This window comes from Hydra viridissima, unplaced genomic scaffold, assembly GCF_058129835.1.
Source record: "Hydra viridissima isolate aposymbiotic clone 2 unplaced genomic scaffold, HvirCarnegie_v1 scaffold_13, whole genome shotgun sequence".
NCBI lineage: Eukaryota > Metazoa > Cnidaria > Hydrozoa > Anthoathecata > Hydridae > Hydra > Hydra viridissima.
Window position 1 is genome coordinate 9,598,903 of NW_028324312.1, and position 15,721 is coordinate 9,614,623.

General features: G+C 30.1%; 2 protein-coding genes and 1 pseudogene across 4 annotated transcripts; 2 read left to right on the plus strand and 1 right to left on the minus strand.

The window, feature by feature from the left end:
• Positions 1-834: 834 nt before the first annotated feature.
• On the minus strand, positions 835-2,992 carry LOC149880386 (uncharacterized). Its single transcript, XM_090070044.1, has 2 exons — positions 2,937-2,992; positions 835-2,811 (listed from the first exon to the last, which is right to left on the minus strand). Exon 2 carries the CDS (start codon positions 2,560-2,562, stop codon positions 835-837), a length of 1,728 nt encoding a protein of 575 aa, XP_089926170.1. The 5' UTR covers positions 2,563-2,811; positions 2,937-2,992.
• A 1,553-nt stretch (positions 2,993-4,545) lies between these two features.
• On the plus strand, positions 4,546-15,655 carry LOC145191964 (uncharacterized). Of its 3 annotated transcripts, XM_090070742.1 has the most exons (8): positions 4,546-4,960; positions 6,471-6,590; positions 10,239-10,387; positions 10,651-11,317; positions 11,483-11,673; positions 11,797-11,950; positions 12,615-12,724; positions 12,955-15,655. In XM_090070742.1, the coding sequence occupies exons 2-8, from the start codon at positions 6,485-6,487 to the stop codon at positions 13,264-13,266; spliced, it is 1,689 nt and encodes a 562-aa protein (XP_089926868.1). In that variant the 5' UTR covers positions 4,546-4,960; positions 6,471-6,484; the 3' UTR covers positions 13,267-15,655. The 3 variants fall into 3 exon arrangements, with proteins under 3 accessions (XP_089926868.1, XP_089926871.1, XP_089926869.1); XM_090070743.1 differs by lacking the exons at positions 4,546-4,960; positions 10,239-10,387 and having other exon boundaries at positions 5,271-6,590; XM_090070745.1 differs by lacking the exons at positions 4,546-4,960; positions 11,797-11,950; positions 12,955-15,655 and having other exon boundaries at positions 5,267-6,590; positions 12,615-12,740.
• Positions 7,151-9,572, plus strand: LOC149880387 (uncharacterized; annotated as a pseudogene).
• Positions 15,656-15,721: the final 66 nt, after the last annotated feature.

Consider the following 15,721-nt stretch of genomic DNA (forward strand, 5'->3'; position numbering starts at 1 on the left):
GTTATGAAATGATATATTTTTATCTCATTCATTATTTGTATATATCAGATCTTATTTCAGGAAGTGGGGTAGTTATTGACATCCAATATTTGCTTGGATGCTGATGCATTAACTAGATAAGATGCTGGTGTTAAGTAATTTTAATAAATCAGTATAACTTGATCATAGACTAGCCATCCTCTAATGGCTAGTCTATGAACAGATCTATACTTTTTCATTATCATTTTTATATATCACATCTTTTTTATTTCAGGTATTATTGTGAGGATTTGTCAAACCAAACATTAAGGTGGTAGGCCTATGAAAATATTTTTTCAAGTATTAAAGATATATTTACAATAAAACTAATCAGTTGTTAACAATAATTATGAAATTAAACATAAAATCAATAAAATATATAAAAAAGTGCCTCGCTTGCCTCGAAATTATATTAAAAAGTGTGAAAAAAACGAAAACTTCAAAACACAATTTCTCAAAAACGACAATAAATCAAAACTTCAAATTTGGTATGGTAGTTCTACATATGTATAAAATTCATTTGTCATAGGATTTTTAAATTTGCCTTCCTAGTTCAGATTATATTGAATTTTAAACTTGAATATATATTTTTATAAAAAAACTCTGGCAGATAAAACCACATTGTAGCGCCCCAAAAAAAGAAATTTTAAAAATCTTATGACAAACGAATTCTACATGTATGAAGAACATATCCTGAAAATTTCAGCTTAATTGCTTACTTTAAACTGGAGATATCATGTTTTAAAATTTAAAAAAAAACTAAAAATCTCAAAATGAGAAAAATCGAGTCAAAAATTTAAAATCAAAAAATTACGTCTAAAAACACTCCTTAAAAGCTACCAGTGCTATATGAATCAGTTTTTTGCATATTGAAGTTGATTTACGACGCTTGTTTACAATTCGCTTTTGGTCCTTTAAAATCAGTTTTGGAATAGTCAATGATCCTAACAATCCGAAGTGACTTAAAACAGATTTTACCCCATCTCCACCGTCATTATAATGAACTATTGCAGAGTTTATACAAAGTTCAAATGTTCTTCTACTTACAAAAATGTTTTTAGGACATCGAGTCCATAAAATTGAATGAAATGCTTCATTTGAATTTTGGGTTTGACCATGTAAACATTTACTTAGCAAATCGTCATCAGATAAATCTTTAAAAATAGGTTTTATTATATTATGAATAAAGATAGGCAAGTTAATTTTGTTTGTGTGAGTACTTGTACCTTTAAGCTTATCTAGTTGCCACTTGCACCATGAATATTCATCCCTAGGACACATAGAATGACGAATGCTATTATCACTAAAATTTGTGCTGTGCCACAAAACTGCTCCTATTGCTTTTTTCATTGCATAAATGCTGTTAGTGTTATTTCTAATTGCAATACCATAATAATTCTGCATCGAGTTAATTGCACTATTAGTCAAATTTCCTTTTCCATGTAGGGGTTTATTTGTTCCTTTATACTTATGTACAATTTTTCGCAAGCGTGTACCAAGTCGCTTCTGCACATGCCCAATGCATTCTAATTTTATTGGTTGAATATTATAACTTTTATATGGGTTAGATTCTTCAACTTCTTTAAAAGAGGAAGTATCACCGTCCCCGAGGTATTCATGATAAATCAAATTGTATTTTTTAACTGATCGAGAAAAGATTTCCAACGCACCAGCTGCTTCCATCGCACCAGATGACTTTGTATGGTTAATGTGACATATGTGATCTGCTTTCCATCTGTTGTAGGCTGGTGATCCTCTATGTTTTTTCCACATTGAACAGCCTTTACAATGCTTGGAAAAAGCTTTAGTGTCTATAATTTTGTTATTAACAACAGCAGTTACAACACCATTTAGTGATGTGAAACCCCGCCTTTGCCAAGAGCCATCAATTGTTACTCTTTGTTTAGTTGGAATATTTAAAGTTTTGTCTTGAGCTTCTTCAGCTGCTTTTTTCATACTATTAAGAGCAGCCTTCTCATATGCTGTATAAATTTCATTGTCATTAAGTTTAGAGAATGGTGTTTTAGATAAAGAAAACATATTCATGCATTGAGAAAATGTTTCCATTGCAGTAAAACCTTTACCAATTTCACGAAAACCAATTACTGCTCTTGCATTTGCTTCGTAGATTTTAGGACCTTGACCATGGTTTTGTTTAATGCATTCTTTTGATGTATAAACAGATTTAAACCATTCGCATGACTCACATAACAGTTCTAAATTATGGGCAAATCCCTTTCTCTTCTTTCTGTTATCAATGAGAGTTATTTTTTTATGGCCACATTCAGGACATACTAACAAAGGTTGAAATAAACTCTTAAGTATAGAGAAATTAACAAATAAAAAGTAATCATCTTCCTGCCTTGTTACTTCACTCTTGGTATTGAGATTAGTTTGATCTATAATTAGCCTCTTTTTACTTATGCAAGATGAAACTTTTTCTGATGAAATATTTGAAAGATTTATTCTTGAATATTTGTTTAAAGGAGGCTTTTTCTTTCTTTTTCGTGAAAAATTTTGCTTGTTGCTTTTTCCAGAAGACATTACAATTATACACCAGTACAACTTGTTTGATTTAAATCAAAAGTTGAAAAATTCATAAATAATGATTTTATTCCACAACCAATATACAGTTCAATACGACAATTATTATAAGAAAATGTGATTTTAAAGCATGACCAAAAACAGCTCAGATCTATATTAAATTGGAAAAAGAAGCTTCACAAGATTTGTCATTTTGACCATCAAATTTGGGTAAAATAAAGGTTTTAATCTTTCGTTGCTATGGCGTTGCTAAGGTAAATAAACAAACTAGCTGATAATATAAGTTATTTTAAACCCTTTTAGTTTGATCAAACCTAAACAAGTTATATATCAGAAGATAGAGGATAAATTTTTACATAAATACAATATATTACCTATTTTTTCAATTTTTGATCAAAAATCTCTATTTTTCATAGGCCTACCACCTTAAGAGATTAACTTACTTTCTATCAATGTTTAAATGGTAAAATGTGTTATGCATCAGGAGTTAAGTTATTTTGATTTATTTTTACCCTAGGGCATACCAGATATAATTTATTTTGTATATTATTGCAAGGTTTTATCAGACCATGCTGAAAGTGAGACTTTTGCTTCTGTGGATATTGATACCTTCAGAAGACAAGAACTTACATTTTCTATCTATGATGTCAATGCTGTTTGATAAATAGAAAAGATGCGTCTTCTTCGGATAAGGCAGTCACAATCATCACGAAAAAGGCTTTTTTCATAGCCACAATTTTGTTAAAAACATTACTAAGCAAATGAGTTTTTTTTTTTTTGTTTAACTATTTACATTTATTGAAGTGTTCAATTTCTTGGGGGGTGGGGGAGTAGTAATCGAAATAAATCGATTACTACTTTTATTAAAGTGCTATCCGAAAACAGGATCACGAAAAATAGGTATAGTTTAAGAAACCATGAATCTTTAAGTTCGCTTTTGACTTTCTAGCTGGGTATATAAATACACACTATACACAGCATAAAATAATATATGGTAATGGAATACGCCTTTAATTATATATACAGTATTTATTACATATTAAAATATTACATAATATAAGTATAATAAGGTATAGTATTGTAATTACTTAGAGCCTAATAGAATATAATAATGACATAGAGGTTATTATTACGCTTGCATCCGCGATATTTATCATACTAATTTATAAAACTTTATTATTAAATTTTAATTCATTATAAAAAATATATTATTATTTTAATTAACATAATAAATTAGCTAAAATACTAACAATTTTTTTAACATAACTTTTTTTTGTTAAAGCGTTACGTTGAATGAAAACTTAACGGAAACAAAATATTGGGCAAATAAACAATAAAGTTCGATTACAAAACTGCCGTTAGCCGAACATGAAATTTTTATTTTGGTCGCAGTTTTCTTAAGCAATCCTTCTTGTGAAACTTTGCTATTTAAATGTGCATAACTTTTTGTAGAATTATTCGTTTTTTATGAAATTTTCACTATTGCAATACTTATTTAAAGCTCTTTCCAATGGTATATGATAATCAAATATATAAATATTTTAAAATTTTACGCACATACCTAGTATAATTCATTGTACAAAATTCATCGTACTAAATGAATTGTAAATATGTAAATTGTAAAAGCTGAGAAAGAGAGAGAGAAATACATAACTGTAATGAAAACATCGTCGTCTTCATTTTACGCATAATATGAATTATGACAAATAAATCAACTTAAAGACATTCATTAAAATTTATTGTTTTTAAGAAATTTAAAATACGTTATATAATTTGTGACAATTAGGTAATGAAAATGTAATATTTGGAATAAAATCATGTAAGAAACAAAAAGACATCAATATATATACACTCAAAAAAATCTTTCCTTGCAAATTAAGGGAAAAAATTTCCTTACCGGTTTTTCCTTAAAAATTTCCTTTACCGTAGTAAAAAGTATTCCTTGATTTAAGGAAACTTATTTCCTTATGTCTAAAAACATAGGAATTGTTTAAAGGAAATATGCTTCTATCGTCTTCTATAAAAGCGTATTTCCAAAAAAAATGTGCGCCTTTGGTGTATTAGAGTGAAGTGCGCTGATATCTTATGAAATGATAAAGATACATTATACTTAAAAAGTTATTAATTTACAAAAATAATTGTTATTGTTATTATTAGAAAACAGTAATTTGTTTCCCAATCGTCATGGAGTATTAAAAAAAAATAATCTAAGCTGCTATAAATTATACCAGCTAGTTTAATTTTTTTTCTTTACTTTATGACGATTGGGAAAATAATTATACTATGATTATATAAAACCTCATGTATGTGTATGGTTAGTGTATGCATTGAACTTGGCTAGTTAGGCTAGAAGGATCAAATAAGCGCGAATTTAATTACTTTCCTACGTTAATCTAAGGTTAAAAGTATACGTATAAACTTCACGAGAATATATAGGAATGCTTTGAATATATATATATATATATATATATATATATATATATATATATATATATATATATATATATATATATATATATATATATATCAAGTAGTTTAATGGTAAATTTTAATACATTTTAAAAGATTAACTTGTATAAACTTTAACAGATTAACTTTGATTCATAATTGAATCAACAAATATTTTGAAGTTGATTTTGAAGTTTGATTTTAGCTCAATTTTTTGAGATTTTTGTTAAATTGGTAAGTAAATTATACTTTTAAGTACATTACTTTTGAAGTGAATGTATACATTTTATTCATACTTGTTACAAATATAAGTTTTTTTTGCATCATTAAAGTGGAAACCCTCTCTCCCTCCAAAAAATTTTTTTTTGTGTAATTAATATTTTTCAAATTTAGTTTCCTAATCATAAAGTAAGTTACAAAATTTATTGAAAATAGCTACTTTTTTTTCTGGGTAAAATGGTACCTGTAGCCGGTGCCAGAAAAATGTTGAAAGACACCAGCCAATGTATCTAAAGATTTTAAAACAAAGTTCTAACATATTTTGCATACTTATTCTTGTAAAGTTGGTATTTAATATTAGTAAAACAGATTTTTCATATGAATTTTTAATAGGCTAATATATTTAGACAAAATTGTGGTCAAAAAGTAACTAAATTTTGTGACTTGGTTTCTTGTGTTCTAGGATTTAATTGGATTACTGGATTTTATTTTATCAAAAATATGTCACTTAAATCATAGAAGGCAACAAAACGCATTCATACTCAAAATTTTTTCTTTTTACCACTTTTATTTTTTCAGATGTTGGCTAGTGTCTTTAAAACCCTTTATCTGCTAAAAACAGCTTTTATTAAAAAGGCTTGCATAAAAAATTTGAAAATAATATAAATATATATGCAAATATCGATAAAATATAAAAGTTAAATGTTAAAATGCACTAGTTTCATATGAAAGATTCTAACTTATTTTTAACAAGATTAATAAAGAGTATTCCAGTGTTTGTTTCTATCTTAAAGTTATATCAAGTAATGGAAAATAAAAATACTTGAAAAATACAAAAAGTGATAATTTTAATAAAAAGGAAAGTGGTAAGATTTTAAAAACAATTTGTTTTTTTAATATTTTTTCCTTATGTAAAAAAAATTTTTTATGTAAGGAAATTTAAAAGTTAAAAAAAAGTGCTGTTGCTATTGTGGTTATTAAGAAAGCTAAAGCTTTATAAAATTTAGTTTTATAAAGATCTATAGCAAAATTTCAAAAATGATTTGAGATAGTAAATCTCTTATAAATTTTGCACAAATTAAAAAAAAAAATCTTTTTAAAAATTTACATATTTCTGAGGGGTTTTCCACTTTAATCTTGACTCTTAGTTATAATTTTTGTTTTGGTTGAAACACTTTTTGTTTCCTGATAAACTGTTTTGAAAAATATGTTTTTTTACATTATTTTGTAAATATTTATAGTTAGTTTGATTGTTATGGACAGCTCGTGTTTACTCTTACACGTTTACAATCACGATCGTTCCAAAAAAAAGCTAATTCCATACAAACGAGATCAGGGTGCTGAAGAGCTTTTGTCATCAGGTAATACTACATACTATTCACAAAATGCAGCAGCCTAAAACTAAGTTTTTATGAGTATTGAAAACAGTAAATACTAACTGTATTTTAAAGCTAACTAAAATAATATATTCAGCACTAATTAGTCTAGGTTTTTAAACTATTGTTTTGCGCTTGAAAAAGGTTTGAGAGGTTGTTGTTTTTTAAGGTCCATGTTAGACTGGATTTAAAAAAACACCATTCAGCAATAGGTTTATAAGTGGAACAAATAGCAAGTGAAAGTAGTTAATTCAAAACATTTAGTTAAAATCAAGTATGAACTGCTTTTTTCAGATTAAATAGGAGTAATAATCATCAAAAGCTTTCAATCTTTATTTTTTTACCTCTGCAATTGCAGTTGAATTATTAAGTTAAAATATATTTTCATAATTTAACTCAGCAGCCCACATCATTTCATATATCACATCATTTCATATATCACATCATATTCTTTTTGGTGTATATTTTAAGAACAAATTAACAGTGGTTCTAGAATGACATTGCATTGTTATGTGTGCCAAAAATCCTTCACATCTGTTAATATAATGCTGTGGCACCTAAAGCGTTTGCACACAATTTCTCCCCATTCTGATGTTCAATATGGACAAGGGGACTGTTCAATGTGGACAAGGTGACTCCTAAAATATGCTCAAGTTTTCGCAATTTGAGATTACATATTGTGAAACACCATAGAGAATTATATGTAGGTGATTTTGCACCTGTACTATGCTCCTCCAGTCAATGCAATGATTGTGAAACAAACGAAATCCAAATAGAGCAAAAAACTATGACCAATATTGATTGTGATAATGTAAATGATGCAGTTTTTGGTGATCAAATTAGTATACAGGAAAGCATGCAGGGTTCTTTTATTGCATTCATTACTAAGTTGCAAGCACGGTCTAATGTTCTTTTGACAAATGCTAAATTTGTAACTGAGAATGTTCAGGAATTGCTACAAGATTCAACGCATCTTACAATCCAGCGTATTCAATCCATTTTTAAAGAACTAGGTATTGATGAAAATGTTGTCTGCGTTCAAAATCTTTATAAAGATCTTGAAACAGTGTCTACTGCTATTGACAAAGTTGATACGGAACATAAACAGCTTGCTTATTTAAAGCAGTGGCAGTTGTACATTGAGCCACAGCCTGTACCTGTAGGAATTAGGAAAGAGAGTTGTAAATCAGTTTTATCAGGCAATCGAGAAATGAAGAATGTTGTTGATACTGCTCAATACATTCCAATTGAAGTATTATTAGCACGTATAATTATTGAATGCAAAATTAATTCTTTAAGTTTAAATTGTAATAGTCATGCCAGTAATGATGGAAACATAACAGATTTCTTTGATACTAACACGTACAAGAAACATCCATTTTTCTCCAAATTTCCTGATGCTTTAGTTTTACATTTGCACATTGACGGATTTGAAACTACAAATCCACTCGGTCCACATATACAGATACATAAAATGGAGGGTCTGTACATGATGGTGCGAAATTTACCTTCCAAGCTACTTTCAAAAGAAAGTTCCATTTTTCTTGTGGGTATTTGGTATGCCCAAGATGCTAAAACTAACGCACTTAAATACGATGTAATTCTCGCTCCCCAAGTAAATACACTAATGAAGTTAGAATCGGATGATGGCATAGATGTATCTGTGTGTAATCAAAGAATAAAAGTAAGAGCAGCATTAGCACTATTCTCAGCTGATAATTTGGGGTACCATTCATTATTTGGTTTCTTAGAAAACTTCAATGCACGCAAGTTTTGTAGATTATGTGAGGCGACTAAAGATGAGAATCAAACAAAATTTTATGAAACTTCTTATGTTAAACGCACTAGGGAGTCATATGATGAATCGGTTAACTCGTTAGGTCAATTTGGGTATAAAGAGTCTCATACCGGTATTAAACACGGTTGCATTTTTAACAAGTTAAAGTACTTTCATGTGGTGGAGAATTCGGCAGTTGATGCCGTGCATGATCTACTGGAAGGCATCATTCCTCTAGAATTAAGTGATATTTTAGGGAAACTAAGTGATGATGGATACATATCTCTAAACGAATTTAATTTGTTGTTGACAGAATTTAGTTTTGGTTCTTCTGATGTTAATAGTCGTCCCACAACTTTTGCGTCATTGATGCATTTAAAAATGACTGCTTCTGAATGTTGGTGTCTAATGCGAAATCTGTCATTTATAATAGGATACAAAGTACCACGTGATAACCCTCATTGGAATTTACTTTTATTGCTCATGGAAGTTGTAGACATTGTTTTATCTCCAAGGGTTAATGATGGTTTAGCAAGTTATTTGTCACATCTAATAGCTGAACATCATCGAACTTATCTCAATTTATTTCCGGATAAGCACTTGACACCCAAACATCACTATTTGTTGCATTATCCTACAGCGCTCATTAGAATTCGAGGGGTTCTCATTGTTTCAAAAACATAGCGTTTTCATTAACAAAGTGTTCTCAAATTGCACTAGCAAATGCGTTTCTTGCTCACTCTGTGTTCAGCAATCATACTGTTATTGGAACAACGAAGGAGAAGATTGTATGCCAAATTGAACCATGTGATATTTATCAGTTTTTGTGCAATAATTTTCTGTTATCAAAAACAGAGACAGTACATGTTGCACAATGGATTGAAGTTGGTCATTACAGAATTGAAAATACAAGTATAGTTGTGTGTGGTTTCTGTGATGGTATACCTGAGTTTAGTTATGTTGAATGCATTGTTTACCTTGGTAATAATACATTTATGTTGTTAAGGAAGCTTACTGTTAACTACTTCGATGACCATTTTCATGGTTATGTGATTGATTACAATCCCTGCTCAAAGCTTTTTAGCACTCAAGTCCAAGACTTAAAAGATAACATTCCATTAAATATTAATAGTGTCTTTTATGAAGGTAAAAAAATTAATTTTGTTAGTCCTAGATATGTAATCTTTTAGTCAGCCTTTTTTTTTTGCTATATTTTGTTGTTTCTTCACATTAACTGTTAAATTATGTTGACAATCAATATTCCCAATTTGTGTAGTTGGGATTTAAACTTAAATTTAAATAGTCCTAATAATGAACCAAATATTGTACTGTATCAATATAAACCTTTTATATATTTGAATCTACAATTAAAAAACATGAATCTATGATAAAAAAAAACCTTTTTTCAACAGGACAAGTGAATTAAATTTTATTATTGAATTTATTATTTTTGATTCTTCTACTAAAACATCATATAACATGTGCAGAATTGTGTGTGTTAAATTTTTTTTTCTGCTTTAATTTATTTTGAATCATTACATGCATTTAGCTTTCTTTATACAAAAATTATATCCCATGAGATAAGCTCCTCTCAATAATTTAGTATACTAAGGAACAATAATAGTAATAATAATAATAGCAATATTTCTTTATTGGCAATAAAAACATAAAACATAACAGCTTGCAAAGTGTAAACAATCCAAGAAGTAGGCTAATTACAGCTAATATGAAAATAAAATGATTTATAATTAATTTTTGTTAAACTTTTCTAATTTACAAATTTTATTAAAAATGCAAATAATTTACAACTTAAATTTGTTATTTACTAATAGGCTAATAGCTGCATTTTGTCTTAGTATGTCGGAAATTTGACATTGGTGCAGATAGCACTCTAAAGTTTGTGTTGGAAAGTGATGGATGTGAAATCGATCCTGAGGACTTTTCAATAGTGCTAAGGTCTGATATGTCGGTGGTTATACTCAAACCAAGCGAATGTTGGAAAGAGGCATTGTATTATATTTACTGTGTACTATCATAATAATTTATCAGTATAACATTGTGTACAGGATGAAAAATGTAATGCTTTTGCAAAATCATCAATTGTCATGCACTTTCACATTACTTTTACATAAGTTGTATAAATTGAAATGTTAATGCTTAAAATATGTTATTGTTTGTAGAAAATTTTCAGAAACTGTGTACTATAAATGCGAGTGAAACAAGTTTGTGTGTGTAAGCCATATTGTTATTGTATTACTGTTTGTCTAGAATGCACGAGAATGTCAATCCATAACAAGGGAAACTTCACCATCAAGATCTTTTGTCAACAATGAAAATAGCTATACTTCGCATGTCACCACTCACATCACTACATCTAGCAAGGCTAGTAATAGAGACGTAACTGATGTCAATGAAAATACTCCTAATTCTTCTGCATCAGACATATTATCTAACCAAGTGTCTTTAGAGTCATTCTTGCTGCAGCATCCAAAAACTAAACACCATATGATGAGATTGAAAACTGGAAGCTACGAAATATCTGAAAGACAAGCTATAACATATGTTACTGCTGCTAAAGTTGTTGACTGTTATGGGAATTATACGCCGAAAGATAAAATGAAAATGGTTAGCATATTTCTTGCCGGGATTACAGGACTCAAACCAGAAGATTATTTTGAACCAAAATCTCACAAGGGGTTTTTAGCTAAGTGCATTGAAAATGCACGTGCTAAGCTTAATAGCAATGAAAAAAGATGGACTTGGACTCCAAAAGAGGAAAGGGATAAAACTAGACAAACTTTTGTACTAACTACTGGAGCACTGTCCAATTCACCCTCTACGAACTCATTGATAACTATAACTACTATTCTACAAAATGATGAGTTCATTTTCACAGGTTGCTGTCGAGGATTGGAGGAGTGTGAATTCTGTGAAGGTAATTACTATGACAGACTCAAGTCAAAAATGTGTTAATATTGTTTTTAAATAACTGTTTAACTAATGAGTATTGCATAGACTTATTCATGTAGCTCATGATTTTCATTGAAAATTAATTACACACTGTGTTGCATAAAACATAAAATCTAGTTTTGATTTACAGGTATAGCAGGCTATGATATAAAAACCGAAATGGTCAAGTTAACCACCTTGTCTCCATCAGTGTTTGCAGAAGACCTCCTACTAGCAGCAAAAATAACGTTTTGTTACAGGCGAAAAAAAATTGAAGAACGTCATCCATCATATTTAGAATGTGTACAGCAAATACCATGTTACTTATCCTTGCCACAAATGGTAAATATTTTCTAAATAGATATTGAAAAGTAAATAGTACCTTTTTCAGTAAGTAACTTGGTATTGATGTAATTATCTATTTTGTCATTATTAAGCCTATGTAGAGATTTAATTAATGTTTAGCTGCTGCAAGATTTTCGTCGTATGTATCCTGATGCAGCTGATTGCTTTGTTGTGGGTATAGGAAATTTAATAACATCTGTGCTGCATTATTTTTCAAAATCAACTGTTAAATACCTTCAAGAATGTAATACAGAGGGAATTATTGGAGGATCCAGTAAGTTAATATACAAGTGATCTAAGAAGTGTTTTGCATTAGGGTGCATCAACTCTGTTAAGTTTTTTCAAAGTCTAACAAGATTTAGGCGGGCCATCTTAAGTCTGAAATTTGCAACGAGACCCTAAACTCTGAAAAAAAGTTTAATAATGTATGTTGGATCTCAAAAGAAGCGAAATTTTATTAAAGTTTCAAAAATAATTATCTTTTTTTTATTAAAAGCACTATATTAAAAAAATTAAACAAAAACTATTAAAAATTACACTTTTTTTATTTATTTTTTAAAAATCATAGTTTTTATGCAATAAAACATGAAATAATAATGTTTGTATAAAATATTTATTTATAAAATTCATAAAAAATTTTGCTTCTTTTGAGACCCAACATGACATGAACTTGAAAAAAAAATTTTTTTTGCCTTTAGGGTTTCATTGCAAATTTCAGACTCGAGGGGGCCCCTTAAATCTAGCTACGCTTTTAAAAAATTTAACAGACTTGTCTGTTAGAACCAAAGGAAGTTTTAAGAATAGGTACATATCAGTTTTTGAAAGTATGGGGCGATTGATGCACCCTATTAGGCATATGTAATTTAAGGTTGACTTGTTAATAAAAATAAGTTGCATATTGTATAGTGAAACTAGAAGACTTATTGCATTTTTTATAGATGGACAGACTACAGCTACTGTGAAAGCATTGCTATACCTTTTGCCGATGACAGGAAAGAAGCGCCTAACGGCAAAGGAGTCGTTTGATTTGCTGATTGCATATAGAACGGTAAGCATTTTGGATGCATTGTTATTCATATTTATTAAAATATAATGTCTTGTTTTCTCTTACAGTACATAAATCCACATTTGTTTTATATAGACTTTATTTTCTCAAGTTAAAATAACTTAAAACTAATTTAGTTTAGTATTTATAGCATAAATTGTGAATATTTTAAATTTTTATGAAATTGGAAATGTCCTAATTCATATTACGTTTACTTATTTTTTTATATTTAGCCTGGCACTGGAAATTCTGTAGATGTTCCGCAAACCTTGGCTCATCCCAAGCTGTACCTTGAATATTCGTCAAATGATCTCAACAAAATCACTGGGAGAATTGTGTGTGACGGAAAAGTTTGCTTGGCTGGATTTTCAATTGTCGAATGTTTGGATTACATGTTTAAGATGTTTTGGATTTTTAATTTGGAGTATCCTAGCGGTATAGAGATGTTTTTTAAATTTTTGCAATTTAAAATATATAAATTAACTTTTGGCAAGGAAAGAATGGCTGGTACCATCAACAGTGTAGCTCGTCTTTTTCAACTATAGCTTTGTGGTGAATGTACACTGCCAATATATAAAGAGTTGAAACATTTATATCGGTATAATAATTTTACAGTGGAAACTAAACCGACACTTTTGACTATTGAATATTATGTACATTACTTTTGTGACTTGTTAAAATGACAACTTTTAAGTGTTCGAAACGTAAATTATTGCTTTCCTATATTGATGGAGGAAGGACAGTTGAGGCACTGTCAACAATTTTAAAAGAAAATTATCAACTTTCTGAGGACAACTTGTGTTTCATCATTAGTGATATTCAAAGGCACATTATTCTGTCGTTTAATAAACGATGGTTACAGTCGTCACGGAAAAGGGATGCTGTTTTATCTAAGAACAGTGATTGGTTGGATTCTGAATATTGTGTACCTTTACCTAACTCAGAAGAGGCAATTACCGACTCCACGCGATCTACTCCTTTTAAAAAATGCGGAAGGCCGTGAGTGTCTTATGGAGATTCGTCAGAATCCAGTAAAAAAAGAAAAAATACCATGTTACTTAAGGAATATGGATTCGAGCACATCTTTAATACATATCTTCAGGCGTTGCGTTCAATAGGAGAAGAAGCAGAAGCAAAACTTGTTGAATAATTAAGGATTGTTGATTAAGACAAAAAAAACTTAATATCGAGTTTTATGGAAAACGCAAACCAGAAAAATATGCTAATGTATGAAGAAGCACTCAGCGTGTTTACTGACTTAGATTTAACAAAAGCACAATATTTGTACATGAGGAAGGTGAAAATGAACGAAACTGTTCCATATTCCCACCATATTATAAAATTCAAGAAATTAAACAGACCTGCTATCCACCATCTTCTGCAATAGAAATTACGAACACACATGCGAAAATTCTGGAACTGCAAGATTTATTGGATCACACTGTAGCTAGAATTTCGACCATAGATTCCGTTTACAGTATTGAATTCAAACATTTACTTTTATATAGTAAATGGGGCTGTGATAGTTCCTCTGGCCAAAGCCAATACAAGCAGAAACTTCCAGAGGAATCTGAACTTATTTCTGATGCAAATTTCTTTACTAGTTCTTTGGTGCCTATCAAACTAATTGATAAAGTAACTGGCGCAGTTGTTTGGCAAAATCCGGCACCTTCATCTGTTCGTTTTTGTCGACCTATATGTATAGAATTTTGCAAAGAGACTCCCGAGAAAACTAAAGCCGTTGTAGATGAAATAAAGAGCCAAATAAACCCTTTGCGGCCGTCTATAATTAATAAAAATGGTAAAAGTGTACAAGTAAAACATGAACTTCTTCTAAAAATGGTAGATGGAAAAGTGGCTCAGGCATTAACGGATACGCCTTCTGGGTCTACATGTACAATATGTGGAGCTACTCCACGGCAAATGAACGATTTGACTAAAGTGGCTTCTAGGCCTGAAAATGAAAATTCGTATCAATACGGATTGTCTACATTACATGTCTGGACTCGTTGTATGGAAACGATATTACATATTTCTTACAACATTTCTTTCCAAACATGAGCAGCCACAAGTGAAGAAAAGAAACGGCTAAAGCAAGGGAAGAAGATCTTGGTGCAGAAACGTTTTCGTGAGGAGCTAAGGTTGATCATTGACAAACCAAGACAAGTAAGTGGTAATGCCAATGATGGTAATACTGCTACATAGGTCGTTTGGAAAGTTCGTAGAACTTCATCTATAAAGATACAATGAGACAGGAAATAATTAAATATTTATATATCATTTTAAACTGCGTTTAATTATGAACATTTTAAGTACTTGTTGAAGTATTTTGAATGTTTATTAAAAAAGTTATTTAAATTTTACTATATACGTTTTCAAGAAAAAATTTAAAAATGGATAAATTTGAATATTGAGCATATATTAAAACCCGTGCTCTACTTGGAGTTTCAGCACAAGCCATAACCGATGAGTTGGTTTTAGTTCATGGTGACCAAGCTCCAAAATATAGTACAGTTGCCAAGTGGGCTACTTTATTTAAAGATGGTAGAGAGAGTCTCGAAGATGATCCTCGCTCAGGGCACCCTCAAACCACGTATACAGCTGAGAATATTGAACGTGTGCGAGCCATTATTGAAGAAAATCCTCATGCAACACATGATATAATTGAAGCCCTGACATCGATTAATCGCTTTACAATCAACGAAATCATTCACAACGCACTTAAAAAAAAAAATTAACATCACGTTGGATACCCCACGAGTTAACCGATCAAAATCGCAAGAATAGAGTTGAGGCATGTAAGGAAAATTTAGCTCTTTTCAGAAACGGTCCATGGAGACTATGTGATATTATTACAGGGGATGAGTCGTGGTTTTATTTGAGACAAGTTGGACACAAGTCGGCTAACGCTAGTTGGGTCGGTGAAGGTGAAAGTCCAAGAACTTTAGTAAGATGCGACAGGTTTCAGCCGAAAAACATGTTCTACATCTTCTTCAAAAC

Coding starts and splice junctions, on each gene's coding strand:
- LOC149880386 (XM_090070044.1), bottom strand. CDS start 2,562: ATGTCTTCTGGAAAAAGCAACAAGCAAAATTTTTCACGAAAAAGAAAG.
- LOC145191964 (XM_090070742.1), top strand. CDS start 6,485: ATGGACAGCTCGTGTTTACTCTTACACGTTTACAATCACGATCGTTCC. Junction 6,591..10,238: donor TGAAGAGCTTTTGTCATCAG/GTAATACTACAT, acceptor ATTTTGTCTTAG/TATGTCGGAAATTTGACATT. Junction 10,388..10,650: donor CAAGCGAATGTTGGAAAGAG/GCATTGTATTAT, acceptor CTGTTTGTCTAG/AATGCACGAGAATGTCAATC.